The sequence below is a fragment of the Aspergillus tubingensis genome (assembly GCF_013340325.1).
Source record: "Aspergillus tubingensis WU-2223L DNA, scaffold_2, whole genome shotgun sequence".
Taxonomy (NCBI): Eukaryota; Fungi; Ascomycota; class Eurotiomycetes; order Eurotiales; family Aspergillaceae; genus Aspergillus; species Aspergillus tubingensis.
Genome location: NW_023336276.1, coordinates 556,615 through 584,466, shown reverse-complemented (window position 1 = coordinate 584,466; position 27,852 = coordinate 556,615). Strand labels below are relative to the sequence as shown.

General features: G+C 50.5%; 7 protein-coding genes across 7 annotated transcripts; 6 read left to right on the top strand and 1 right to left on the bottom strand.

The window, feature by feature from the left end:
• Positions 1–20: 20 nt before the first annotated feature.
• AtWU_00761 (nonribosomal peptide synthetase 14) lies at positions 21–11,385 on the top strand (the record flags this gene model as incomplete). Its single annotated transcript, XM_035495876.1, has 10 exons — positions 21–654; positions 723–1,364; positions 1,435–2,082; positions 2,136–4,248; positions 4,309–4,508; positions 4,554–6,759; positions 6,816–7,510; positions 7,575–8,712; positions 8,763–9,457; positions 9,515–11,385. 10 exons carry the CDS (start codon positions 21–23, stop codon positions 11,383–11,385), a joined length of 10,842 nt encoding a protein of 3,613 aa, XP_035351769.1.
• An 886-nt stretch (positions 11,386–12,271) lies between these two features.
• AtWU_00760 (uncharacterized protein) lies at positions 12,272–13,657 on the top strand (the record flags this gene model as incomplete). Its single annotated transcript, XM_035495875.1, has 1 exon — positions 12,272–13,657. One exon carries the CDS (start codon positions 12,272–12,274, stop codon positions 13,655–13,657), a length of 1,386 nt encoding a protein of 461 aa, XP_035351768.1.
• Positions 13,658–14,204: 547 nt separating this feature from the next.
• On the bottom strand, positions 14,205–16,601 carry AtWU_00759 (DUF1212 domain membrane protein; the record flags this gene model as incomplete). Its single annotated transcript, XM_035495874.1, has 1 exon — positions 14,205–16,601. The coding sequence occupies one exon, from the start codon at positions 16,599–16,601 to the stop codon at positions 14,205–14,207; it is 2,397 nt and encodes a 798-aa protein (XP_035351767.1).
• A 1,622-nt stretch (positions 16,602–18,223) lies between these two features.
• AtWU_00758 (phosphatidylserine decarboxylase) lies at positions 18,224–19,528 on the top strand (the record flags this gene model as incomplete). Its single annotated transcript, XM_035495873.1, has 1 exon — positions 18,224–19,528. The coding sequence occupies one exon, from the start codon at positions 18,224–18,226 to the stop codon at positions 19,526–19,528; it is 1,305 nt and encodes a 434-aa protein (XP_035351766.1).
• Positions 19,529–20,011: 483 nt separating this feature from the next.
• Positions 20,012–21,321, top strand: AtWU_00757 (bZIP transcription factor; the record flags this gene model as incomplete). The annotated part of the gene is made up of 2 exons (XM_035495872.1): positions 20,012–20,132; positions 20,207–21,321. The coding sequence occupies 2 exons, from the start codon at positions 20,012–20,014 to the stop codon at positions 21,319–21,321; spliced, it is 1,236 nt and encodes a 411-aa protein (XP_035351765.1).
• Positions 21,322–22,150: 829 nt separating this feature from the next.
• On the top strand, positions 22,151–24,136 carry AtWU_00756 (P-loop containing nucleoside triphosphate hydrolase protein; the record flags this gene model as incomplete). The annotated part of the gene is made up of 3 exons (XM_035495871.1): positions 22,151–22,178; positions 22,290–23,758; positions 23,810–24,136. The coding sequence occupies 3 exons, from the start codon at positions 22,151–22,153 to the stop codon at positions 24,134–24,136; spliced, it is 1,824 nt and encodes a 607-aa protein (XP_035351764.1).
• A 1,030-nt stretch (positions 24,137–25,166) lies between these two features.
• AtWU_00755 (putative mitochondrial carrier protein (Rim2)) lies at positions 25,167–26,394 on the top strand (the record flags this gene model as incomplete). The annotated part of the gene is made up of 4 exons (XM_035495870.1): positions 25,167–25,297; positions 25,352–25,408; positions 25,480–26,131; positions 26,185–26,394. 4 exons carry the CDS (start codon positions 25,167–25,169, stop codon positions 26,392–26,394), a joined length of 1,050 nt encoding a protein of 349 aa, XP_035351763.1.
• Between the last annotated feature and the right edge of the window lie 1,458 nt (positions 26,395–27,852).

Sequence of the window (27,852 nt, the reverse complement as noted above, 5' to 3'; positions counted from 1 at the left end):
AGCAGATTTTGCGAGTCACCATGGATACCTCCAAAGAGCCTATTGCCATTGTTGGTAGCGCCTGCCGGTTTCCTGGAGGCTGTGATACTCCCTCCAAGCTTTGGGAGATGTTGAAGCAACAGCGTGATGTCTTGCAGAAGATCCCCAAAGACCGCTTTAACACAGACCCGTTTTACCATCCTGAGCCAACGCACCATGGCACTAGCAATGCCCAGTTTTCATATCTACTAGAACAAGACATAGGCGAGTTCGATGCAAAATTTTTCAATATTCTCCCAAAAGAAGCCGAATGTATCGATCCGCAACAGAGACTTCTCATGGAGACCGTCTACGATGGCATAACCGCTGCTGGTCTACCTATGGAGAAGTTGCGCGGGTCGAACACAGCCGTATACGTGGGCCAGATGTGCGATGACTGGCCTGGCATGCTCCAGACCCAACTCGACGAGTCACCGCCCTACATGGCCACGGGTTCGTCGCGAAGTATCGTAGCAAACCGAGTCTCATACTTCTTCGACTGGCACGGCCCATGTATGAACATTGACACGGCATGCTCATCGAGTTTGGTGGCTATTCACGAGGCGGTTCAGACCTTGCGGAGTGGCCAATCTGGAATAGCCGTGGCAGCCGGGGTTAACATTCTGATCTCTCCAAGTATGTGGGCCACCAATACTGCACCCATCCCTTGTCCGGTCCAGACAATTGCCTAACATCATTTCTAGTGTATTATATATCTGAGAGTAACCTCCGCATGCTATCCTCAGAAGGACGGTGCCGGATGTGGGATGCTGCTGGGGATGGATATGGTCGTGGGGAGGGTATTGCATGTGTGGTGCTCAAGACCCTGAGTCAAGCCCAGCGAGACAATGACCATATTGAATGCATAATCCGGGAGACTGGTGTTAATCAGGATGGCCGGACCTCTGGAATCACTATGCCCAGCAACATTGCCCAGGCGCAGCTGATTCGCGATACCTACCGCCGAGCCGGGCTCGATGTACACAACCCGCTAGACCAGCCGCAGTTTTTCCACGCCCATGGCACGGGAACCAAGGCGGGAGATCCGCAAGAGGCGACCGCTATCTACCATGCCTTCTTCACGAAGGAGACGGAGCCAGAGCAGAAGCTGTTAGTAGGCTCAATCAAGACACATATCGGTCATACGGAGGGCGCGGCGGGACTTGCCAGTGTCATCAGCACTTCGCTGGCCCTGCAGCATGGACAAGTACCTCCAAATATGCACTTTAATGAGCTCAATCCTGATATCCTTCCATTCTACGGCGCCTTCGAAGTCCCAACCTCCGTCAAGGAGTGGCCGGCGCTGAAGCCTGCCCAGGTGCGGAGAGCGAGTGTTAACAGTTTCGGTAAGCAATCGCCGTTCACTTACCAAAGACCACTACATGATGATGCAAGAAGGCTAAAGCGCACAAACAGGATTTGGTGGCACCAATGCCCATGCAATAATGGAATCTTACATGCCTCCTAGGACGATGATGTCCGCACCGTCTCAATCAACCACATTATACACGCCCTTGCTCTTTTCTGCCAACTCAGTCACCTCACTGCGGGAAATGATTTCCAAGCATCGCGACTATCTGGTAGATAGGCCCGAAACCAGCCTTCGTGATCTTGCATGGACGCTGCAACATCACCGCTCAACTTTGCCTTACAGGAAGGCCATCACTGGGCGGGATTATGAGAGCATTATCGCCCAAATGGATCTTGTCTTGAATGCCGAGCCCGCGGACCTGAATATTCGGTCCATCCAATCCTCTGAGCCTCGCGTTCTGGCAGTATTCACTGGTCAAGGTGCCCAGTGGCCCCGGATGGGTGCCCGCTTGCTGGAGTCGTCGAGCTTTGTCCGCAACAAGATTGCTTTCTTAGATGAATGCCTCGCTACTCTCCCTGAAGATGACCGCCCGGATTGGACACTTAGTGATCAGATTCTGGCCACAGGGGAGTCCTCAAGAGTCTTGGAAGCGGCGATATCTCAGCCTCTGTGCACCGCTGTCCAAATCGTTCTGGTTGATCTCCTTCAAGCAGCAGGGATCAAACTTGACGCAGTTGTCGGGCATTCTTCTGGTATGTTTGAAGTCTTCACCATGTATAGTACGATGTATGCTAATTGGATTCAGGTGAAATCGGTGCGGCATATGCCGCTGGTCTCCTGTCAACCTGTGATGCTATCCGAGTGGCATATCTCCGTGGTGTTTATGCTAAGCTCGCAGCTTCTCCAAGTGGTGCAAAGGGTGGCATGGCCGCTATCGGTGTGTCAGCGGAAGATGTGCAAGAGGTCTTTGATCAAGAGGAAATTCGGGAGGAAATCAAGGGTAAAATATCCATTGCGGCGCTAAACTCGGGATCTAGCATTACCCTGTCCGGGGATGAGGATGTTGTTCAGACAGTGGTAGACGTCTGCACTACCCAAGGGAAATTCGCTCGTCGTCTACGGGTAGATACGGCTTATCATTCAGACCACATGCTGCCTTGCGCCAATCCATATCTCGAGGCTATGGAGCGCTGTGGTATTTCGGTCCAACAACCTTCGGACGACCGACCAACGTGGTTCTCCAGTGTTTACCGTGATACTATTATGGATGCCAACAATCTGAACCCCGAGTACTGGGTTCACAATATGGTACAGACTGTGCTTTTCTTACCGGCCATCACCAGGGCTGCCAAGGAGATCCAGACACTCGACATCGCAATTGAAGTGGGCCCTCACCCGGCACTCAAGGGTCCTGCGTTGGATTCGCTAGGGGAGGTGCAAACGCAGATTCCGTATACTGGACTTCTTGGCCGTGGAAAGAATGACGTAGATGAGCTATCTGCCGCTGTGGGATATCTTTGGACCCAGCTTGGATCGGGTGTGGTTGACTTCCATGGGTTGGAGAGCGCTCTGGCCGGTGACAAGGAACCTAAGACTCTCCTTGTCGATCTCCCAAGCTACCCATTTGACCACCAAAATCGTTACTGGGTGGAATGTCGCACATGGAAGGCTAACAGATTGTCAGACGCATATCCAAATACATTGTTAGGTTCGTGTCTGACTACCACGAGAAGCCCCGGTAATGCACAATGGAAGAACATCTTGAAGCCAACAGAGATACCATGGCTACAGGGGCATCGACTGCAAAACCAGCTGATTCTACCTGCTACTGCATACATTGTCATGGCGCTGGAAGCAATTAAAGCGGTGGCTGGGGATGCTGCCATAGCACTATTCCGGTTGACTGATTTAGTGCTAAAACGCCCAATTGTATTCGACGATGACAGTTCCAGCATTGAATGTATCTCCAGTTTGCAAATCTTGTCCTTCAATGACTCGCATATCAAAGCCCAATTTACGGTTGAGTCAGCACCCCAAGGAGAATTGTCGTTGCGGGTTAATGTTGAAGGCTCCATAGAAGTCGAATTGGGCAGATCTAATCCCGAGAAACTGCCGCTACTCGAGCATGATGACTACTACAATATAAATGAGCAAAACCCCGGAAGGTTCTATTCGGAAATGAGAAACGTCGGCTATCAGTACTCTCCGCCCTTCCAAGGAATTACCAGCATCCAACGACGCCTAGACTTTGCTCGCGGTACACTGATCGACCAGTCGGACGACGCTTGGGATGACCAGCTCATCTTGCATCCGGGGATGCTAGACACAGCCATACAGACAATCATAGTGGCGTACTCGGCTCCCCAGGATGGGCGTCTCTGGTCCCTCCATGTGCCGACTCGGATCGCGTCGATGGAATTCAACCCCCATTTCATCTTCAAGCGAGCTTCGAAGCAAAAGATAATTCCGTGGGAAAGTCACGTTGCGGATCAGGTATCTAACATAATTGAGGGGTCTTTCCATCTTCTTACCCAAGACCGTAAGCATAGCTTTCTCCAGGCAGAAGGCATCGTGCTAGCACCATTCAGTCCTGCCCAAGCTCAGGACGATAATCAGCTGCTGGGCCACATAAAGTGGCTACCGGCACTCCCCAATGGTGCGAATACGGGGGATGGCAAGGCCTCCGTATCTCTGAATCCAGCAGTGACAGGAGATGTGGAGCGAATCTCCCTGTATTACCTGCGCAGATTGTGCGAGATGAGTACTCCGAAGCACCGAAGCAAGGCGCTGCCACACCATCAGCAGCTTCTCAAGTGGGCAGCATCTGTTATCGATCGGGTCTCGGTAGGCAAGCACCCCTTCATCGCTAAAGAATGGATCTCCGACTCAGAGCAGCTCATCGAGCAATTGAGCTGCCGGTAAGTACACCTCGGCGACGCAATCCCTAGGGACCGTTTGGACACTAATTCTGATAACAGTCATCCGGACTCGGTAGAAGCAAAATTGGTGGCGGAGATTGGCCCGAGTCTTCCCGACCTCGTTCATGAACAGGGCATTCTGGCGCACTATATCTCCATGAATGAGGAGGCCCCCACAATAAAGCGGATCCATGAGCGTCTGGCCGATTTGGTCAAGCAGATCAACCACCGTTACGCGCACATGCATATTCTCGAAATTGGTATATCTACTCTTCGGCTTGGAAGACGACGCTAATATTATACAGGATCCGGAAACGGGGCCATGACTGAAATGATCGTTTCCTCGCTGGGGACCTCCTTCTCCTCGTACACCTTTACCGATGTGTCCGATAACCTCTTCGGTGAGGCCGAGTTTCGCTTCTATCAGTACGCAGATCGCATGATCTTCAAGACATTCGACATGTACCAGGATCCAACCGCTCAAGGCTTTACCGCCGGAAAATATGACCTCGTTCTGGTAGGTAATGGTCTCCAGACGGCCAGGAACCAGGAGCAGGTTTTATCCAATATCCGTCAACTGTTGAAGCCTGGTGGATATCTAATAAGCGCCAGTCCTCTTGCGGATGATTCATTGCGCCTCGGTCTTATCATGAGCGATTGCCCGGAATGGTGGAGCGGCGCTGATTCGGGGCGGCTAACATTAGACAGTTGGAACAACCTCCTGGGCCAATGCCAATTTTCTGGCATTGACACCTACACCCCCGTGGAAGATGTTCTCCATGATATCCCGGTGTGGGCTGCGCAAGCGGAGGATGAACGTGTGCGGCTATTGCGGAATCCGTTGGGTGCATCAGTAGAGCTCCCAGAAGAGATGCCACCCTTAGTTATTATTGGTGGGAGGTCTTTGGCCACCGTGCAGCTAGTAGAGCAGATTGCTGCTCTGCTATCGACCAAATTTCCAGTCGCGACTCGTCTTCATTCCCTCGAGGCCCTGATTACTACGCCCATTCCATCCAAAGCTACCGTGCTTAGTCTCGCCGACCTAGATGGCCCAGTAATGAAGTTGTGGACTGCCAACAAGTTGGAGGCTTTGAAGTTACTTTGGAACCAGGCAGCAAGGGTATTATGGGTTACCAAGGGTGCTCGCTTTAGCGACCCATATTCTACTATGATTTCTGGCATCGTGCGAGTGGTCCGAATGGAAAAGATAGACCTAAACGTGCAGTTGCTGGATGTGGATTCTATCAATCCGGGCACTGCATGTCTGGTGTGTGAGACGTTGTTGAAACACCAACTACTTCTTACTTGGTCGCCGGACAACTCCACTGAGAAGCTGCTATGGAGTTATGAGAACGAAGTGGCAGTAGAAGGCCAGCAGACTCTTATCCCGCGCCTGTATTCAAATGAGGTGGAGAATATGCGGTTCAACTCTGTCCGTCGGCCCATTATGCACGAGGTCAACCCATTCGTGTCGACTCTACGATTGGCCAGCACAGGTGAATCTTACCAGTTGGAGGAGGTTTCGTCCTTGCGGGTTGCCGCGACACTGCCAACAATCCGTGTGTGCCAATCTATACTGCAGTTCCTCAAGCTTGGATCAAATGGCTCTTTCATGCTCTGCATTGGCACAAGACAGGATGATTCCCAAGCTATGGTTTTGGCTTTGACTCAGTGTTCTGAGTCTCCAGCACCCGTAGAGCCTGGTTGGGAGATCGAGTTGCCATTTTCCCCTGAGGTTGGACGCTTGGCTCTGATGACCTTGGCCACCCACATTGTCACCCAGCAGATGCTGGCTATTGTACCCAAGAATGGTACCCTAGTGGTTCACGAACCAGACAATTTGCTCCATGCCGCTCTTTTGGATGCCGCGGAGAAAGTCCGGCTTGATGTGTGGTTCACCACTTGCCAGCCTGGCCGTAACTCCAACTGGACGTACTTGCACCCTGCCCTTCCCGCTCGCCTAGTGAAAGAAAAGATGCCTAGCGAGGTCTCTGCTTTTGTCAACCTCGAGGCCCCTAATGGTTTGGGTGCCCGCGTGGCAGATGCCATTGCAGGTTGTGTCCCCCCGCATGGCGTGCATGCCTCGGCGACTACGTTTTTCGCTAACCAGCTATACACCCGCTCGGGGGTTGAGCCGGCTGTCGTCAGTGAACTTCTCCAAAATGCGTGGCAGTCAGCCTCCACGTCTAGCTTGGCCTTGGAGTTGATCGATCCTATTCCGCTGGGTGAGGTCTCGTTCCACAATCCGGTGAGAGAAGCCATCCAGCTGGTTGACTGGAACGTTCCCGCGGTGCCTGTTCATCTAAGAAAAATTGACGCTGACCCAATTTTCCGCCGCGATCGAACCTATCTCATGATTGGTCTCACTGGAGAAGTTGGTCAGTCCCTTTGCCACTGGATGGCTCGTAAAGGGGCTGGTTGTATTGTTCTGGCGAGCCGTAACCCCAAAATTGCTCCTGCGTTCCTTCGCAAAGCTGAAGATCTAGGCGCAACTGTTCGGCCGCTCTCACTGTAACATTCCCTATCTTCTCTGACTATGAATTATACTGATCCAGATTTTACGTTAGTGACATCACCTGTCGCGACTCTCTTCAACGCTGTCTCCGAGAGATCAGGCGCAGCATGCCCCCAATCGCCGGTGTGGCTAATGGTGCCATGATCATGGAGGACGTGCAGTTCGACCACGTGGAATTTGAGAGCATGGAACGGTCGATGAAACCAAAAGTCCTCGGGAGCAAATTACTGGATGAAGCTTTCTATGATACTGCTCTGGACTTCTTCATCATGTTTTCCTCCATTGCGGGCGTCGTCGGTAACACAGGGCAAAGCACCTATGCGGCAGCCAACATGTACATGGCTGGTCTAGCGCTTAATAGGCGTAAACGTGGAGTTGTTGGCTCGGTTATTGCCTACAGTCCCCTCATGGGCTTGGGTTACATTGATCGCACCGACGAAACCATGGGTGATAAGTTCCTTTCCATGGGTGTCTCCCTCATGTCTGAGACGGATTTCCGCTATGCCTTCGCTGAGGCCATCAAGGAGGGTCAAGCGAGTTGTCATGATCGTGCGGAATTGATTACTGGTTGCGCGCCAAAGGTTCTGAGTGATATTACTCGTAACCGTTACAGGAGTGATATTCGTTTTAGCCACATTAACCTCGAGCGAATCAACGGCCAAGCGGGTGCTGGCGCAGGGGATTCCTCCATCAGAGGCCTGTTGAAGCAGGCCGGTTCTATGGAGGAGGTCGAAGGGGTCGTGCTCGGTAAGATTACTGCTAGTTTCTTTTACTGGATAATGAAGACCCAACTAACATTATGTTTATCTAGATGCCTTTACTGCAAGACTTAAAACCCTTCTTCGAATGTCTACAGAGCAGCCCCTCGATGCCAACAGCAGTCTGGTTGGACAAGGCATCGATTCTTTAGTTGCCATTGACATCCGCGAATGGTTTGACCGCGAATTGGAGATTGATATGCCGGTTATCAAGATATTGGGTGGCTCTTCCATTGTCGCTTTGGTGAAGGGTTGTCTCCAAGATATCCCAGAGACTGTAGTCGACATCAGAAACCTTTCCAACGAAGATCAGTCAGTAGGCGGAAAGCCAGCAGCACCAGCGGCTGCAACGTCTGGGGTCGAGTCAGCCATCCCTCTGTCAGACAGCAAGGACTCAATCTCGTCCAGCTCAGACAGTGAAAGCGTGGACACATCATCCCACTATGGAACCAGTGACACTGAGCCCGAAGAGGAGAACACCTGCGAACCTTCGATTGACTTGGATCTGCGCCAGTCCATCATCCAGTCGGCCACCGAGAAAGTTGTTCCTATGTCCTTCAGCCAAGCCCGTTTCTGGTTCATGCAGCATGCCTTACAAGATCCTTCAGCCCTTAACATGGGCCGTTGCTGGCACATTGAAGGTGCCTTGGATCTGCCAAGACTGAGAAAGGCGGTCATCACGGTTGCGGACCGACATGAAGCAATGCGCACCCGATTCTTCTGGGGAGGACAGGACCATGACGTTCCTATGCAGGGAATCCTATCGCGGTCCATTGTTCAGCTTGAGACTAAGCGAATCACCAACAAGGAGGAGGTAAACCGGGAGTTGGATGCTATGCGATACCATGCCTATGACCTCGGTGATTGGCAGCTTGTGAGAACCCGTCTTCTTACATTGTCTAACAGAGAACACTATATGATTATTGGCAACCATCCGATCACCTTTGATGATAGCAGTGCCTCGCTTTTGCTCAACGAGATGAATCAAGCCTATCTGGGACAAAGTCTACCTAGCCTTCCCCAAGAGGCCCAGTACTCTTTCTTTGCGGAAGCGCAATTCCGGGACTACAAAGAAGGGCGTTTCCAGAAACATATTGACTATTTCAAAGCCTTGATCAAAGAAGAGAACCACCCACTGGAACTATTTGCCTTTTCCAAGGCCCCAGTCAGACCAGTTCAAACTCAATACCGGTAAGTATCGTCTGTGCGACAAGGGAGTAGTCATTGACCGTAGCATCTAGCACCCATCGATCGGATATGCGTCTCTCGTCGAAGCAGGCTTCTCTGCTCAAGCAAATCTCACAGGATAGGCATTCGGCCACCTCCGACCTCTATACTGCCGTTTTGGGTGCGCTTCTGTTCCGTCTGTTGCCCAACACCAACCAGGTATTGCTTGGCATCGATGCCGACCGTAACGATCTGGCTCTGGGAAGATCCATGGGGTGCGCGCATAACGCGTTGCCAGTCCGGCTGGAGAGGCCAGGCATCAACACAAAGCTTGGGCCTTATCTTGATACGGTACGAAATTCAATTGAGGGCGTTCTAGAGCATTCGGCGGTGCCTTTTGATGTCCTCGTCAATGAACTCAAGTTGGACCGCTCAGCAAATGTTCCCCCGGTGTTCCAGGCAATGATACAGCATCGCGTTGAAAGGCAAGATCAGGTTACATGGTGCAATGCTACCTGTAATCCAGATAAGTCCCTTAACTCTTGTACCGGACTTGACCTCTACTTGGACATTACCGAAAACTGTACGGGCGAGACTGCCGTCGGCTTGGAGGTGCAGCAAGGACTATACAGCCAGGAGCACGCAGATCTTCTTGTCAAATCCTTTGTCTATCTTCTAGAGCAGCTCACTACGAACCTCGATGTACCTCTAGCAACTTCTGAGTTGTGGCCACCCGAAGATATTTCGCGGGCGCTGGAACTTGGTACAGGTATGTCATCCTTCCTTTCCTCGAGCCTTCTGAATACTAACTAACATCTCTCCATAGGTCCTGTAGCGCCTATGCAATGGCCACGGACTGTTGTTCATAGGATTGACCAGATGATCCAGCAAAATGGAAGCAACCTTGCCCTCAAGGATGGCAGTGGCAAGAGCTTGACCTACAACGATATGAGCCGCCGCATTGACTCGATTATCGCGGCTTTGCGCCAGGCAGGGACCCCGAAGGGCTCTGTTATTGGTATGATGCAGGAGCCTAGTGTTGATTCGATTTGCTCAATGTTGGCTGTCTTCCGTGCTGGTGCAGTCTATATGCCGTTTGATCATCGAATCTCCATCGATCGGGCACAGGGTGCAATCCATAAGGCTAAACCGTTATTGCTACTTGTTGATCAATCTACGGTCGATAAGGCCAAATCCCTTCAGGGTCCCATGCCAAGGGTATTGGATATCTCCTCAGTGGCTACACGCCAGCACATTCCGCGCACACCAAACTTGGCAGATGGTAGCTCGCCTGCTATTATCCTGTCAACCGGTGGCTCTACCTTTGAGCCTAGCCTAGTCAAGCATGCAAGCATCATCCCCCAGCTTGAGGCCTCTTCAATGCAGTACAACTTCTCGAACGAAAGACCACTAGTCGCGCTTCAGCACTCAGCCAATTCCACTGATCTGTCGCTCACGCAAACCCTCGATGTATTGTGCAACGGAGGAAGCTTAATTATCCTGCCCGCCAACAGACAGGGAGACCCCGTTGAGATTGCCAAAACAATGCAAGAAGAAAAAATCAGTTACACGTTGGCGGCTCCATCCGAATACCAGAATTGGCTCAGCTGTGCAGCGGAACAACTTCGAAACTGTCCTCGCTGGACCCTCGCCATTACGACAGGTGAAGGAGTCCCTCAGAAACTCTTACAAAGCTTCCGTACTCTTGACAGCCCGTCTCTCCAGCTTCTCAACCTCTACAGTCCGGTTGGAACATGTTTCGGTTCCACTTGGCAGGGTCTAGTTGAGTATCGCAAGTCTGACGCGAAGTCACCCGTCGCCTCTGGGTATGCTTCACCCAACCAGGCAATCTACATCGTGGATGTCGAGCTGCGGCCTCTTCCAGTTGGTGTCCCGGGCGAGGTGCTCATCGGGGGCGCTGGTATTGCTGATTGCTATGGCAATATGGATAGTACAATGAAGGAGAGGTTTATTGAGTCTCCATTTTCTCAATTGGACAGTAACTTCACTACCAACAAGTGGGAAACCGTCTATCGCACTGGAGACCGTGGTTACCTACAGAAGGACGGTGCCCTTATCCTGGTTGGCCGTTCAGATGGTGCCACTCAGGTCAATGTTCGCGGCTTCCAGGTTGATTTAGAAGAGGTCGAAAACGCCTTGATCGAGGCTTCTGGGGGATTCTTAACCAATGCTGCGGTCACCCTGAGAGAACATGGTGAGGATCAATTCTTAGCTGCTCATGTTGTCTTTTCCAATCAGAAGTCTCAGAAGAACTCCCAGGAAATGCTGTTGGACAACCTCTTGATGCGTCTGACTGTACCAGACTATATGGTCCCTTCGGCTATTGTAGTCTTGGAGGAACTACCATTGGATTCTCACTCCAAAGTGGACCGAACTGCCATCTGCCAGCTGCCTATTGATGAATCTAACGTGGTGACCCCGACTAGCCGAGAAATGACATCGATGGAGGCCAGTCTTGCCAAAGTCTGGAAAGGTGTCCTTTCTGCCTCTGCCTCTCCGACCCTTACTCCCAGCTCTGACTTCTTTCAGGCTGGGGGTACATCGCTGCTGATTATGATTTTGCAGCGCGCAATCAAGGAGCAGTATAAGGTCGCACTACCAGTAACCGAGCTGGTGGCTACCAAGAGACTCGCTGATATGGCCCGTTTGATCGAGGGGAAAGGGGTTTTTGTCTAGGCGTCTATACTCGGGGTAAATATGCTAGTGGATATATTTACCAAATGTTGGAACGTAATTCTCTATGGCAGACTACTTGGCTATGATGACATTAGGACAGACGAAAATTTTCCGGGGTTGTATCTCAGCAGTAGCTATTCAGTTTGCATGATCTTTTATTGTGTGCATATCTTAGAGGTGGAGAAAGAGAGATAAGGATATGATGGAAGAATTTTCACTGTCGTCATCAAACAGAAACGGAAAGGACGGATGCCTGGCTGCCCGTCTCCTCGCTTCTCCCTTGACTCCTTCCACTTCACCCTGCCATTCCAATCCTCTCTTCGAAGAGGGCTCAACACACCTGTTTCCTTCCTATGTATCCTACAACAATCACGATCTGACCCAGTCCCGAAATACAACAAAACACAAAAAGAGAATAACATAAACAGTGTAAGATACCGGGGAGGAAACGCGACTTGGCTCAGCCCTATAAGGCACGCCAAGTGCGGAACTCCTTCGGGCCATGAGCCAATCAGGGCCGGGATATCCCGCGCCTTCCGTGGAGCTGCTTTTTTTCTTGCTTTGCGTTTGCTTTTCTGGTGCCTTTTTGGCTTGTGCTTGGACTTTGCTTTGCTTTGCTTGACTCGCTCGCCGACCGACCGGATTGACTCGTTCCACCACCATTCCATTCCTCTCCCTCCCCTCTTCTCCCCATCCGGATTTCTCCCCTCTCCTCTCCTCCTTTCCTCTTCTCCCTCTCTTCTCTTCTCCTCCCTTCTTTTCCTCTTCTTCCCCTTCCCCTTCCCTCTCTTCCTTCGGTCGCGTTTGGTGTCCAAACCTTCCATCCTGCCGGTCCCACACCCGCGAGAGGAGCTTGTCTCCTCTGGTCTCCTGACCCAACCACCCAATGCCCCCCTCGCAGGACACCTTATCTCCTCTGGTCTCGGACAAGGCCTTCCATCATGAGGAGCATGAAACGAGTGACTTACCTCCCTCACGGGTTACTTTAGTCCGCCAGCGACGGAAAATCCGTCTCATCAGCCCGGCGTGGTACCGGAACAGTTTACTGGCCAGCGTGGGCTTTCTAGAGTTCGCCAACGCGGGTGATTTCGCCGCTAATGTGTGGAACGATGTGCCGGTCCCGCTCTATGCGGTTATCTTCATGGCCATCGGGGGCCCATTAGCCTTGCTCATCAGTGTCGCTGCCCTTTGGGATGGCATCCTCAGTTGGCGAAATGTCCGCATTCTGCAGCAAGAACGACAATACCTCCACGCTCTGCGACTGCAGTACCTCAACCTGCCCCCTTCCGTCCCCGTCGATCAGGCCTCTGTCCGGCTCATTGACCGCCGCCTTGGCGTCAGTTTTCGCGAATTGGGCTCCGAACTCATCGATCGCGTCGTTATGGATGTTTTCCTGGGCATCGGTGCCCTTCTTGTCGGCACCGGTACAATAATGGCTATCTGGGGGGCTCATCGCCATATCTATTATATCAGTAATCTTCTGTCCGGCTTTGTGGGCAACTCCTTTGCTGCAGCATACGGCGTCCTCAACGCCGTCTGGTCCCTCTACCTTATCTGGCGATTCTACGGACACGACCGTGCATGCACGCGTTCCTCCGCCATCACACCCTTTCGCGATCGCCTCCACCGTCGCTTCCAATACTTCCAATTACATTCGCTCGTTAGCGGAATCACAGGCCTCGTCGCAGGAGCTGCTTCCATGCTCACCTGCAAACGATGGTGGGGATACGTAATGCTCATCCCCTGCATGATCTTCGAAGTAGGCTGCAACCAGTTCTGGCGAGTCCAGCTGGGCTACGACCGTCCTATTGTGACTGAGCAGCCCCACTGGGGCTTGATCCCCGATTTCAAAGCAAGCAAAGAAGACGACGAAGAGAAGGACAGCGTCCTCCTTGACACGCTGGCGTCCGTCATTGCTATGCAAAACGCCCTCACGCCACATCCGACCGCCATGATCGACGTCGACTGGTCCTCTCTTGACTCCCTGCTAATGTTCATCGTTCACAACCATCTCTTCGATTCCCTCTGCGGCTGGCTCGCGACCCATTCCTCTGTGCCCAAGGATTTCCATCATAATTTATTCCGCCTCTGCGCGGACTATACGGAGATCACTCTGACGCTGGCAGACCTGCGCAGTCTGCCTGAGGTCGAACATCCCCGACTCTTGGACCTTTGTCGCGATTTCTTGTATACTGAGGGCCGGCAGGTGATGATTGGTCGGGAACGGTATTTATTAGAGATGGTCGGGTATACCGCTTGGAAAGATGGTTAGATTATCGACATGTTTTACATTGCATTGCATGCATTTTGCATTTGCGTTGATTTTATATTGTGATGCCGTGACGAGTGCGTGTTTTGTTGTATATATGCATGAGACAGCGTCATTTTTGCTTTGGCATACAGCAAGAAGAGAAGACCAGAGTTGAGTTGAGAAGATGATCGTGCCGGAACACGATTCATGATGACGGTTAGATATAAATGACAGTACTAATGTTTTCTTCCATAATTATCTTGCATTTGTATCGTATTGTAGATAGACGGAGTAATGGTTTAAATATGTTCATATGATTCTATTTATTGTCATTATGTCAATCGGTTTTCTAGTTTAGTTACTAATCTACTACGAATAATGATATATAACAATACTTGGCTAACATGCGATGCTGTAACCATTCTGAACGCTCGCTGCTTTTCATCGGATAAAATCTCGCCCGCTAAATGCAAATTACCGGTTCCCCTCCAACTGCAAGCAAGGTTGTGCGCTGCAAAACACAAAATGCGATCGTAAATCCACCCCCAACCTCCTCTCAGTCCCACTCCTAGAAGCTAAAAAGCCCACTTCTCCGCTTTCCAAACGGATAAACCACCAACGCAGCGACAAATAACCCAACCGTAATGCCAATGGCGACTTGAATCATACCAAATCCCAGAATATTCGTTGACATATCGCTAGACGATGAGCTAGATGTAGTCGAACTCCCCGTTGCGTTCTTCGTAACATTCGACCGGATCTCATCCGCCGTGTCGACGCCTGCAATCAGGTTCCCTGTCGCCGCTAGACCGGAGGGCACGAGGACGAAGATCGCCGGTAGAATAGCTGCAGCGGCGTGTCCGTGCCAGAGTCGACTGTATAGGTTACCCATCACTCCCACGGTGAAGGCGCCGACGGTGTTGGCTACTTGGGAGTTGTTTCCTAGACGCGAGCTGACGAAGTAGTTGGTTACGTAGCCGGCTACGGAGATGGCGATCATGATGGGGGATTGTTTCCATTTGCCTTGATTGACGATTAGGAGGCAGAGGGAGAAGGCGGCGACGAAGGGGAATCGTTGTGCGTAGGGGTTGCCGAAGCCTCCGGTTGTCGGGCATGTTAGATTTGAAGTTGCGTTCTTGTCGATTAGGCCGTAGATGGTCGTGCCGACGGTGACGCCGTAGCCGAGGAAGAGGGAGTAGATGATGGCGTAGACCATGCGGATGGAGCCGGCGACGATTTGTTGGGATTGGAGCTCTAGGCTGCTGCAGAGGACGGTGTAGCCGGGGAGGATGAGTGCGATGGAGGATTGGGCGATTGCGGAAAAGCAGAATATGTAGTCGTTGGATCCGTTGGTGAAGGAGGATGATTTGATACTGCCGAAGGCCCGGGCGAGGAAGGAGGTGAGGACGGCGGCGGTCACTTCGAAGACGTTGGAGTATAGGACTGAGCGTGGGGCGAGGATGTGCTGCATGCAGCCTAGGAGACAGCCGTTGAAGAAGATTATTGGCATGTCGATCGGTCGTGCGTCGAATGCGAATGGGCCTACCATGGCAGTGGCTAGACCGTAGATTAGGACGATGAAGTATCGGTTGAATCGGGGCTTCTTTGCCATTAGTTCTTCTAGTTCATTTCCCGCTTCTTCGATCCCTATCATGTCGTGGATGACGTTCTTGTATACGTTGTGGGTATCTGCTAGTCTTCCTAGGTCAACGCCTTGCACGACTCGGACCAGTTTGACTTCTGTGGTTCGAGTGCTGGAGTCATCGAATGACATGATCATGCATCCTGGGACATAGAGGAACTGGCTGTCAACGTCTAGTACTTTGGCCGTCATGCGCATGTATTCCTCGAGGCGATGGGTTGGAGCTCCGAATCTCATTAAAGCCTTGCACAGTTGCATGATGTATCTTTGTCGGGCAATGATCTCGGCAATCTGAAGGGTTACTTGGATCTCCTCTTCTAGTCTCATGCTGTGCCTTCGACTCTTGTCTCGTCGTCTAGATGCAGCGCTTAGAAGCTCGCCGGTAACAGGTGTACTTGCACCGCTAGCACTGCCGCCTCCAACTAAGGTTGATGTTGATACGTTGCCAGGCTTCTTGTACCATCGGACTTTTTCCTTTCGTGGAGTCGTAGTGCCCGGAGTGCTTCCACCGAAGGGGTAGAACGTGTCACTGGCGAGGTGGAGCCCGCGCGCTCCTTTGTGAAATTGGTCCCAACCACCGCTAAGTCTGAGTAGCTGAGATAGAACGCCTCCCGATCCCGAACTGCGGCGAGGTATAGCTTCATTTCCAGAGTCCTCATCCTGGGCAGAAACTCCAGCAGCACGATGCAAAGCCGAGTCCCTACGAGCACTCGGACGACGGCCGGAAGCTTCATGTGCCAGGTCGCGGACTATTCGATGCGCCTCGGTGCTACAGGTTTGGTTTTGATCTTCTTCTCTGAGATGCAGGTCAGTTTCGGCGTCGCGACGTCGCTGGTCGATGGGCTGTAGGTCATCTTCGTTAATATCGTCTGGACGACCGAGACGAGCAGCAAGGCTCGCTGCTTTTTCCTTGATCGAGTCTCTGAACGCTTTCAGACGTTCGCGTCTGGGTCTTTTTTCACTCGTCGTGGTCTGTTGCTGCTTCTTCTCATTCTCTTCCTCCCGGCCATTTGTACTGGTAAACTGTGGGCCTCTGTGGGATACATCGGTTATGTCGACTGATGCTTGAGTAGATGAACGGCGTCGAAGGTGAGATGTACCAGGTGAGAGAACGCGTTCGTCTGCATCCCAGATCCCATATTCGAACCTGCGATCCGCCCCGAAGTGAACGCGATGAGTACGGTGACCACTGGGTGAGGAATCACTTTCGGGGGTGAGATCATGTCTTTTCTCAACGTCGAAGTCTGCATTCGGTCTCTCGACGCTGTGATAACTGATCAAGGAGCTGGAGCTTGATTCGTTGCTGCGCCTTCCTTCGGACATTATTCCCGCTGCCTGGTGTGATGCAGGTTCAGAGGGCGATTTGTCGAAGTATGAGTGATGAAAATCGGATAGTGGTGTCCTGTTGGCCTATCACAGGCATCTAACACCACAGTGTAACAGTATGTACGGAACGTCTCCTACCACTGTGTGCGATTCACCATCCAGCGAGAAAGGCGAATTTCCCTTCAAGCCGAGTGGGAAAGGTCGCTCAGGACACCCCCATTGAATACACCAGCCCCGCTTGGCGAGATTTCCTGTGCAGAAGGAAGAGACCGGTTAACAACAGTATTGTTCAGTGTGATCTGCTAACAATAGTAGCAAGATCCAACGAGTGAATAAGCCCGCCACGGGGGCAAAGATCTCTTCTCTCCATCGGCCAGACGTCATGGAGGGCTAGATTGTGAGTAGGCCTGTTGGCGTGGCCGGCGAGGCATATGTAACCTTATCTGGCCGAGAACAGAGTCGATGACGCATCTGGTTCCAACGGTTCGGTCTAGGCTTTTGCAGCCAGCGTCTCTTCACAATGTTCCTCTTCATGTCTATGATCCACGGTCAGCGGTTAACAAGCAATCACGGACAGTCCCCACAGACCGTGCATGTCAGGAACAATTGATGGTTCAACTAATGGCCAGGCACACATCTAGTCCGTTTAGGATCGGCTGCTTGAGATAGCCTGGACTGATCCGGGACCTGTGCATCCGATGAGTCTTTACCGAGACAATCGGAACTTTGCCGTAAGCTGATGATCGAATGACGAAAAATATTAGGTCCAATGATATCATAAAGTGGTGGGTTACAGGAGGGATTGAGTTGTTCACATGAAGCTGCCTTTAAATCAGGTGACCGGCCGTGCTCCCTTTCACGTCACGTGGTCTCATAAATACTTACCAGCCTTGCTAATGAATATAAAGTTATTGTCCACATTGACCGAGTAGTATCACTACTATATCAATGGTGTGCTAAAGCTCCAGGGCTTGAGCATATACTATGTTGAGTCTCCTAGAGCAAGATTGAAAGGCAATTGGACACCTTCACGGATGGCGAGGGGAGTTAGGTAACATGAATGGCTATATGACCACGTCCTGTACTATACGATGTGATCCCTCTATCTTCTAGAAGACCTTTGTTCTTCGGCATCATGTAAACAGAGTGTTACAGATGACCAGAGAGCAGGCCCTTTGGTATCACAGACTATATCAAAGCAGCACAGGGGAACGCCACATTGCAAAGTTGATGTCAGTTCGGGTTTACATACAGGCTCCCCGACTGCAGTCACAGCCCTTTTAACACTCAGGGTTTCATCTTGACTGCGCTATACTTTGACCGGATCAAATGTCCGACATCAAGTATGCGAGAGGCTGGACTCTCTAAGAATACCACACAAAGGTCCAGGCCTTGTGCACACATCAATATGCTGCATCACAAGCCACTGAATGATAATCAGAGGTCGTGCCAGTTTCAATAATGACTATGCACATCTCACCGTCACGTCACTGTGGCTTGTCCTTTCCTTTATCTAATCCATAAGGGATAGGTTTATATTTTAGCACAAGTGCGACCTGACAACACAGATATTCTCGTCTCGCTCCCTCGTATCATTCATTATCAACGTTTCAGTCATCATGTTCGGAATCATCAACTTGCCTAGTCGATCAACCGGCACTGTATCCAGTGCTTCGAGTTCCAAGAAGCGTTACGCGCCCATCGTTAACGAGCTTCTCCAATTACTCGACAAATCGTTTCCTTATGCTTCTGGAATGGAGGCCCTTGAGCAAGCTATCCAGTCTGCGCTTCAGTACAGGATCGTTGAGATGGAAAGCTACGGACTCACCTCTGCCAAAGGTTTTCTAAACTTTGCAACCTGGATGGTTGATGGTTGGATACCCACCGAGTCAGCAAAGGGTAGAGACATCTACTATATCTTGTGCATCTTCTATTTCGTATTTGACCAAGTCCCACTCAAGGATTGTCCAACTGCGATTAGGCCCGAATCTGTGGGGCAGGATCTGTCCAAGCTCTCCCAATGGATGGTGAAGTTTGCCAAGGAAGTTGGAAGCCACATGGACCGACCAGAGTCGCTGAACGAAGCATCACTCACTTCATTTTGGAATGCTCCAAGCTTCCATGTATTCGAGGCGGATGAATCCAAAACCGAAGGGGGTAAATGGACTAATTTCAATCAATTCTTCTGTCGTCATCTCAAGGACGGCGCACGGCCCATTGATGGCGAGGGTGACGACAATATTGTCATCTTCCCTGCAGATTCAACCTTCTCCGGTTATTGGGACATCACTGACGACTCCATGGTGGAGCTGAAAGGTCTGCCATGGCATATAGGCGATCTCCTAGGGCCATACAAGTCCGACTACGGCGAGTCTTTCAAGGGTGGGATCTGGTTGCATTCTTTTCTGAATTCATTTGACTATCATCGCCAGCACGCGCCGGTGGGAGGTACTATCAAAGTCATCGACACCATTGATGGCGCGGCCTACCTAGATGTTGAATATCAGCCTGATAGTCGGTCTTTGATGCCAAAACGCCCTATGCGCCCTATATACTCCTCAGGGCCTGTTTATCGGGGAGCGGAGGCGACGGATAAAGAAGGATACCAGTTCCTGCAAGCACGAGGGATCATCATCATAGAGAACGACCAGATAGGCACGGTTGCTGTTTTACCGATCGGTATGGCACAAGTCTCGTCTGTGGTAGTCCGGGACGACCTCAAGCCAGGTGCCACCATCAACAAAGGTGATGAAATCTCACATTTTGAGTTTGGTGGCTCGGATATTGTTGTGATGTTTCAGGGCGGAAAGATAAATCCTCATACTCTCCCACAGCCATTGTCACGCAAAAGCGAAGAGCCCTTGTACGAGCATCATAACTATGGAGAGATGCTCGCTAAGGCCAAGTCAAAGTCCAAGACCTAACTTATTGCGGCAAGTCGGCACGATGGTGGGAAATTCTTCATCGTCTCGCAGAGTTGAGGAAAATCGGTTAATAGCGATCACTGAAGGCAAGAGGCAATTTGCAATGATTTGTAATTTGTTTGCAATCAAAACTTGAATCCTCGAATGTAGTACGTTCTAGCTGTCAAGAATTCCAATTGCTGGATCATGACATCTCATCTTCTATGGTGCTTTTGTGGTACGTTGTGGAACAGTAAAAGTCATCAGAATGAATGTAAGAAATGGCATGCGATGAAACCGCTTAGAGGCCTGAGGTGTCAATATAGGCTTGGCCGACGGACCAATCCCGAAATAGCCTAGCGCACAGTTGCCAGTGGCTGACATCAGCCATGCACTCGTACATCTCTTGCCTCCATCTGGGAAGTTCCTAACGCTCTGCTTGGCTTACTTTCTCAATCCTAGTGTTTCCCTCGATAGTTAATCTCACTGTGGGGGCTGTTAATAATGCCACCTCAAACCCGAGCAATCCAACATAGCGAAAGTGTGGGGGAGAAAAAGCGAAAACCTGTGCGCCGTGACCCGGAGAAGAGGCGGCTACAGAACATTCAAGCCCAACGCAGATACCGTAAGTGCGGGTCTCATCAGGAGTCACCACATCGGAGATTAGCTCGCAAAATTACTAATTACGTCCCCGTTTAGGAGAAAAGCTCCGTGAGCGCTTAGGTCGTCTCGAAGCGCTGGCAGAGTCTGCGGGACAGACCTCAGCCATTGAAAGCACCCCGGCTTCGGGCATACAACCAAGTGGGGCGATCACAGCGCCTGGCCTACCCATCGCTTCAAGTACTATCGTTCCAAAGACCCTTCCATTCTATGATGCTTCGGATGTATCCGTTCCGTGTACATCTGTGGCGACCCTTAGTAATTGCCAGCAACTTATCCCAATCTCAGATGGGAGTCCGCCGACATTATACACATCAGACTCCACTACAACACCCTATCTGTATTCTGATGAATCTCCCTCAACACTAAGTGTATGGGATCCTCCATCATGTGTGGATCCGTCTCTTCTCGTTCGCGAGAAGCCCAGTGATAGCCTGGAGCTGTACTGGACAACCACCATTGACTGCGGCTGTACCAGTCCGCATTTCCGAATACAGACAGACGGCCCAGACCTTCTCGGCCGTAATGAAGTCAGGGTATTCAGGTTCGGCGCCAATACAACTACAGCCGATCCATATACCAATAGTCTTCGAATCGATAGAGTTTGCACCATCGCCGCAATTCTTGATCTTGTTAGGCATTTAGGCATTACGGAGGAAGGGTTATGTGCTGACCAATCTCCCTCACCATTCTTTCGGCCCAGCGCAGTGATGGCAGACGATACAGCCAGGAGCAATTTGATTCGCACTGTACAAGAAACATTCAAGACTCTAAAGCCAGATCTGAGGCCATCTCAAGAACAAATCACTATCGAGCACCATCCGATCATAGACATTCTACCTTTCCGAACGCTACGGAGAAACCTCATCACTCGCCAGCACGATATAGATGAGGATGAGTTCTTCGAAGATATGCTTTCTGGCTTGGTATGCTGGGGAGGTGCTGGCATGGGGAAGAGGGATCGGCAAGTCTCCACTGGGTATGCATCGACAGGTACGCCGTGGGATGTCCGTAGTTGGGAGGGAAAGTTGTGGTTTTTGAAGAAGTATTGGGCACTTTTGGGTGGTGAAGATGGTGAGCTCGTACGACAAAGTGAATGGTGGCGCAGTATCAGGGGAGACGAAAGTGAGCAGGAGAACATGTGGCTAGGATAGAAACTAGCTGTGTGACATGTAAATGTTCGGTGTGTCATAGACGATACATGCCTCAGATTCCCTCAGGTAAAGATTGTATAATGCTATTGGCATCTCCTTTAACTAAACCAGTTAGCCTTTTAATTTATCTGGAACCATCCAATGGTCAGGAAGCGCACCATATATGCCGCAGCTACTCGTTGAAAGATCCGACTACTAAATTTTAATATGATATAAGATCTTGCTCCATGCTGTCAGACGAAGGTGGACAAGGAGAACATTTCACGTCACGAAAGCGACCAAGTTTGCAGGGGGATCACTATCTAGCTTTCTGAAAGAGCCATACTCAGGCAACTGTCTAGTAGAAAGCAATGTCAAGGCAGTCTCATCCTTATCACTCTAGCCAGTCCTTCTTACCTGAGGGGCTCCAGTCTCTTTCATTCACTTCTCGCACACTTTGGAAACACAGCAAGGCAGGGTAGTGAATGACGGCATGCCAGTGTTTGACTTGGGGCTCAGAGTTATTTTCTTGAAGGAATATAATGACTTCTTGATCCTCTCACTTGAGATGAGAAGGCGCTAGCTCTAGTTTCAAGCTATAGAGTTAGAGATCAGACCGGCTATTGCAAATCCTCTTCCGTGTTTAAGTGGCTACGGATTCTGCTACTACCTCCGTCTATCATCTATCTAGCTCAATACTCTCTCTTGCAGGCCAGTCAACGAACTTCCATCACCTCTATCATAAGAAAAAATGTCTAAGAGAAGAATGGATATAATCAACAAAGGCAGAGAGTCGCTGTCTCAGCATCTCCCTCCCCGCTCCTCATCTATCTTCGACCCAGATCACACCATGCTAGATATAAGTGAGGACTCCCTCTGTAAGTGCAACACGCAATTTCATATACTTCGCAGACCAAGTCTCCTCAATTATAAATGAGGAGTCTTTATCTAGGTAGGAAGAGCTAGGCTTGAGCTAATAACCGTACTAGCGAACGACGTGCAGTATGCTCCAGCCGGCACTATCTGCGAGACTCTTAATCTTTATCAGACGAGTTCTAATCATAACGGCATTATTTCATGGTCTAGAGATCCTGCTGCCGGTATGTGGAGACAAGATAAGGCACCTGACTCCGGCCAGTACGCGCTTCTTGCTCGGAATATCAAAGGCTCTAAGGGACAAAGAGAGTACGAACTCGACTCGATAGTTGTGCAGAGTGATCACATCAAACGATTTTTGGCCAGGGTCATGGATGGCTACCCTGGCATTACTATGTCACGCAAGCGTGTACAGTTCAGCAAGCCCTTCGAACCGTTTGTCCATCGCTGGGAAATGCTTTCCGAAGCTAAAGACAACGAGTCCAATGCACAAGCTAAGGCCCATGTGGATCTACTTTATGGGATCCTGGCAGCCGAGCTCAACGATGTCATCACGAACAAGCAAAACCTTGTCCTCGATGGTGTGATCACTTTTGATATGCTCTGGACGATCTTCGAGCCAGGTCAGATAACTCTCAGTACCATGGACGATTGCAATCGTGCCTTTCGGCTCGAGAAGAGTTGGCCCGGTTCGGGCTTTGAGATTGATACTGTTTACATTGACTATAATGGCCATGGATTTGGGTACAGGAACTACAGCCTCTCCATTCCAACCTTTGAAGGCACCAAGCCTATCATGTCCTTGCCAGTGATTCCTTTTGTGTTTCATAATGACAAGGACACGCTGCGCAAAAGCCTGACCCTTCGTGGAAAACTGTGGTATCAGCACAAAGGCCATCACCACAAGCAATACGAGGGCTTGGCCTTGACATCGTATGGTGGTCAAGAAATCAGGTACAAAATAAACAGCCGAGTCATCATCGACACGGAGGCATATCTCGAGTTCCACTCCAATGGACCTCAAATAAGCTTGCAATACATATCCGACCCACCAGCCGATGAAGACTTTCTGATCGCAACTCCAATTTTACGTGGATACTCTCTCAAAGACAGAAAATGGCTCGAATTTTCCATAGATGGTGTATCAGACATTGTCTGGAAACTGCGACCGTTTAAATCTCTGATACTGCCTGACGGCGAGGCGAAAGATCTCAGAGACCTAGTTCTTGCATTCGCGAGCTCCCAGTCAGAGAAATCCGATATTTCTGATGATCTGCTCAAAGGCAGAGGTCGCAATATCTTTCTACTCCTCCATGGTCCCTCTGGAGTTGGCAAGACTCTGACGGCCGAATGTGTTGCCGAAGTCATGCAAGTGCCGCTTTACGTCCAGAAAGCGGGAGCGCTAGGAACGACTGCCGCGAGAATAGAGAAGAGCCTGAGCGATGTCCTTCGTATAGTTACGAAATGGGGCGCTGTACTTCTTCTGGAGGAGGCCGATATTTTCACACAGGAACACAACCCCAGCGATCCCCAGGAAATGGCGCTCTACCATGCATTCCTACCACTACTGGAATACTTTGAGGTAAGTGCCTAAGACAGTCTCTAAAAATAGTCCTAACACAACGTCTACCAGGGAATTTTAATCCTGGCTAGTAATCGCGTCAAGACCATGTACCCTACCTTGGAATCCCGTATCGATGTTGCCATCCACTATCCCGAACTTGACGCGAAGTCCCGCAGCCATATCTGGACCCGTTTACTCGGAAAGTCGGATAGAAAAGCATTCTCCGAGAGTGAGATTTTCAACCTGGAGGACTGCGATCTAAATGGAAGAGAAATCAGGAACGTTCTAAACTCTGCCAGAGTTCTCGCCCGCTATCGGGATACTAAGCTGAGCTATAAACATGTCCTAACTGCCCTGCAGCTTATGTACCCGACCCGTGAGTGGGGGGATTATTGAATCATGAGAAGCTCTCTATCAGTTCCTGCTTGACCTCCTTCTTTGTTTTCGCTCAATATGCATGTTAGTAGGAAGCTCAAGGGATATGCTATTTGGGGAATGCTCACAATTGCATCATGTCTTACTACTATTATTTCCACTCATTATCAATGGCATTGAAACCATTCAAGTTAAGTGTGTGCCGGTTGCCTCTTTCTTCTCGTACACACCTTCTACTACTATATGTATCTATATATAAGTGGCTAAGTACTACCTCCAATAACAAAGAGTTACTTCCTCTTCTAGACATTGGAACAGTAATAATACCGTCTATTGACGTCTTACTATACTGCTACTACCAAACTATGTTTCATGCCTACTTCATTTTAGTATAAGTTAATAGTCACCAACAAAGTAGGTTATTCAGAGTAGGAATACCTCATGTGTCCCAACTACTTAAAAAAATACTCTCCATGAGTTCGTGAATGTCAGAAATCCGCAGCTCTGTAAGCCGTACAGCGTTACATTCTCCCCTTGGTTCCTGAGGCCCTGGAAGCTGACCTGAATGGGGAAGCCAGTGGGGCCGTCGCGGGGTGGGGCCGCCTGACTAAGGCATTCGGGGACAGATCCTCCCCCGACAGCTCCGGAGTAAGCAGCATTTCCTGACGCGCGAGTTGCCAATCCATCGATTTGGGGGTTACTCTCGTAAACCCCGAATATGGACAGTATATCAGAGGTTCTACTATGAATACAACCATATTGGAAAGCTTTCCACCTACGAAGGTAACCACCTATGTCACAAATGGGTCACAGAGTGGATATCCATGGACCTCGATGGCAGGTCACATGATTGGACGGGGAAGGCCAGACCGCCTGGGATTCGCCGCTCGGTATTTTATTCCTGCAAAAAAAACTTTCCTGATTTTGCCCAGGCCAGGCTAATCTCTCCTGCACTCTCCGATCTCTCCTCTGGCCCCTGGAGTTTTCTGTTACTCAAGTGCCGCTGAGCAGATTGGAAAATTATCATCTTGTTTCATTAACCTCCGGCAAGATGCAGCCTGTTGCTCACCAGTCGGGAGGCGCGTCTGGAGATCCGCTCCCGCCGTCACTGCCGACGGAGGCAATCGAAGAGAAGGCCAGCGTGTCTAGCTTGGGATCATGGAACCATTTGATTGCTGGCGCGTGAGTTGATTCGATGCTATGGTTGAGAAGCTCAATACTGATGATTCGAAATAGTACCGGTGGAATGGTCACCGCTATTGTTACGAGTCCTCTTGACGTTCTCCGCACGCGGTAGGATAAGCCTTCATCCCCAACGCAAGAAACAACGGAGCTTTGCATACTAACATATCTTGTGCCTTTAGTTTACAAACCGACTATTACCAGACGTCAGGCGCGAACCGCTCGATTCCCACACACGCGCACGTTCGTCAGTCGTTCGTTAAGACTTCTATCCGCCATTTCCGGGAGACATTCGGCATTCTTTTTTCAATCCATCGTGTTGAAGGCTGGCGGGGTATGTTCAAGGGTCTCGGACCCAGCTTGACGGGTGTTGTTCCGGCCAGTGCGGTGAAGTTCTACACATATGGCAACTGCAAACGCCTGCTGCCGGAGATCTTGGGCTGCGACAAGGATACAACTTTGGTACATGCCATGTCCGCAGCATGCGCTGGTATCGCCACTGGCTCAGCCACCAACCCCATCTGGGTGGTAAAAACTCGTCTTCAGTTGGATAAGGCCGGTGCTCGCCGGTACAAGAACAGTCTGGATTGCACCAAGCAGATTCTGCAACAAGAAGGACCTAAGGGTCTCTACCGAGGTCTGACGGCCAGCTACCTGGGCACAATCGAAACCACACTGCATCTGGCCATGTACGAGCGGATTAAGGGACTCATCTCTAAGGAGGTCAATCTGGATAAGAACTCGGATTCGAACAAGTTTGTGCAGGGCCTTGCTCTGAGTGGAGCGTCGGGATTGTCGAAGCTGTTTGCTTGTTTGATCGCGTATCCTCATGAGGTGAGTTGACGCGTCGAAAGTCTTCCGAGAATAGCATATTCTGACATTTGCAGGTTATTCGTACTCGACTTCGACAGGCTCCGATGGCGGACGGTCGCCAGAAATATACGAGCATCCTCCAGTGCGCGCGGTTGATCTTGAAGGAAGAGGGAGTGATCGCGCTGTATGGAGGATTGACGGCACACCTTCTCCGCACGGTGCCGTCGGCCGCGATCACCATCGGGACCTACGAGCTGGTTCTCAAGGTCCTTGAGGGACGTTAAAAGGATGTGACGGGCGGCGGCAAGACCCCGCGACTTCCCTTCTCATGTATTATAGACTGTACGATAAAAGTGGCACATAGATACCCTGTAATAATGATGTGAACAGCAGCGACTGCAATAGGGTCTCGTTTGGCGACATGGAGTTTGCATCTCGATCAGGGAGCTTTGCATCATCTGGAACTTGCTTTTCCGGTGACTTTATCTTAGCGCAGCAGTTGATCTATCCCAATATTATGATATTCATTCTTACTTTGTCTTATGTTGGAAGTTATTTCTATGCCTAGTCATCATAAAGTGTTTTGTACATATGTATAGTTAGTAGCCTTCGATCGGCACTGGACGGAACGTCATGGATGGTGCTTGAAACAAGTCAAACAACCAGGCAGAAATTCGGTGGACTTATCAGGAGTTGGAGAGAGAGTTCCGCAACAGTTAGTTTGGTAGACAGACGAACTAAGTTTTAGTTTATGGTTCAGCGGCGTCCTCCGAGTGGAGATGTAGAAGCGCGCACTGATGACTGAAGATTGAGTCTTTGACCCAAGCAAGTGGGCGCGGGTCATCTCCGACCGGCTTTTGCCTTCGCTAACAATAGATATTATTACGTGCAGGTCACAACTAATCCTACACTATCCTTACACTATACTAAACTAGAGCCGATATCGTGCGTGGCAGATTAAGGCTTCCGTGTTCTGCCGTTAGCACGCTTCACTAGCATCAGACTAGCACATGGAGGAGAATACATCCGACGCAAGTTGCAGACACTCAATCTGCGGGCACTGCGATCGAGCCAGTGACAAGCGAAGTTCTAGAGTGGCCGTGGCTGTTTAGTGCAGCAGCCATTTCCAGGGAACAGGGAATACGGGATGGCCATTGGTCTCACCTCCTGGCCGGGCGGTGGATCCCCTTTCCTTTCCTTCTGCGGGATTTCCTTTGCGCGGACTCCAGCGCAGTCTATAGCACTGCTCAGCTCATCGATCATCATTATTTCCTGCAGGTAAGCAGAGACAAAGAAGAAGGTTAAACTCATACTTTTTGAATGATGGATGGAAAAGGATAATCTGAGAATATTTTGGGATGACAGCAAGCTTACCAGACTGTCAATCAGGTTCCCGCTAGCCGATCTTACTCCTTTGCGTTGCCCATTCTCATTTCCATGCCTTGCAGAGGCCCAGTGGCACACAATCCAATCTTGCCATCCCGATGATCGGCGACCCACGACCTCCCCCCATGTGGGGGGGTGTAGCTGGAGTGAGGAGATGCAACAAGAGGTCCGTGGAAGACCACCCTGCAACCCCAGCACTCGAACACAGGAAAATGGCCAGCAGTTCCAGGGATGTCCTGACGGCAACCCGGAGGACGTCTCCCTCTCTTCTTTCTGACACTCCTTGCAACAGGATTGTCGGTGTCACGGACCTTGACAGCCAAACTGATCCGAACTGAAGAAGTCGAGGATCGAGA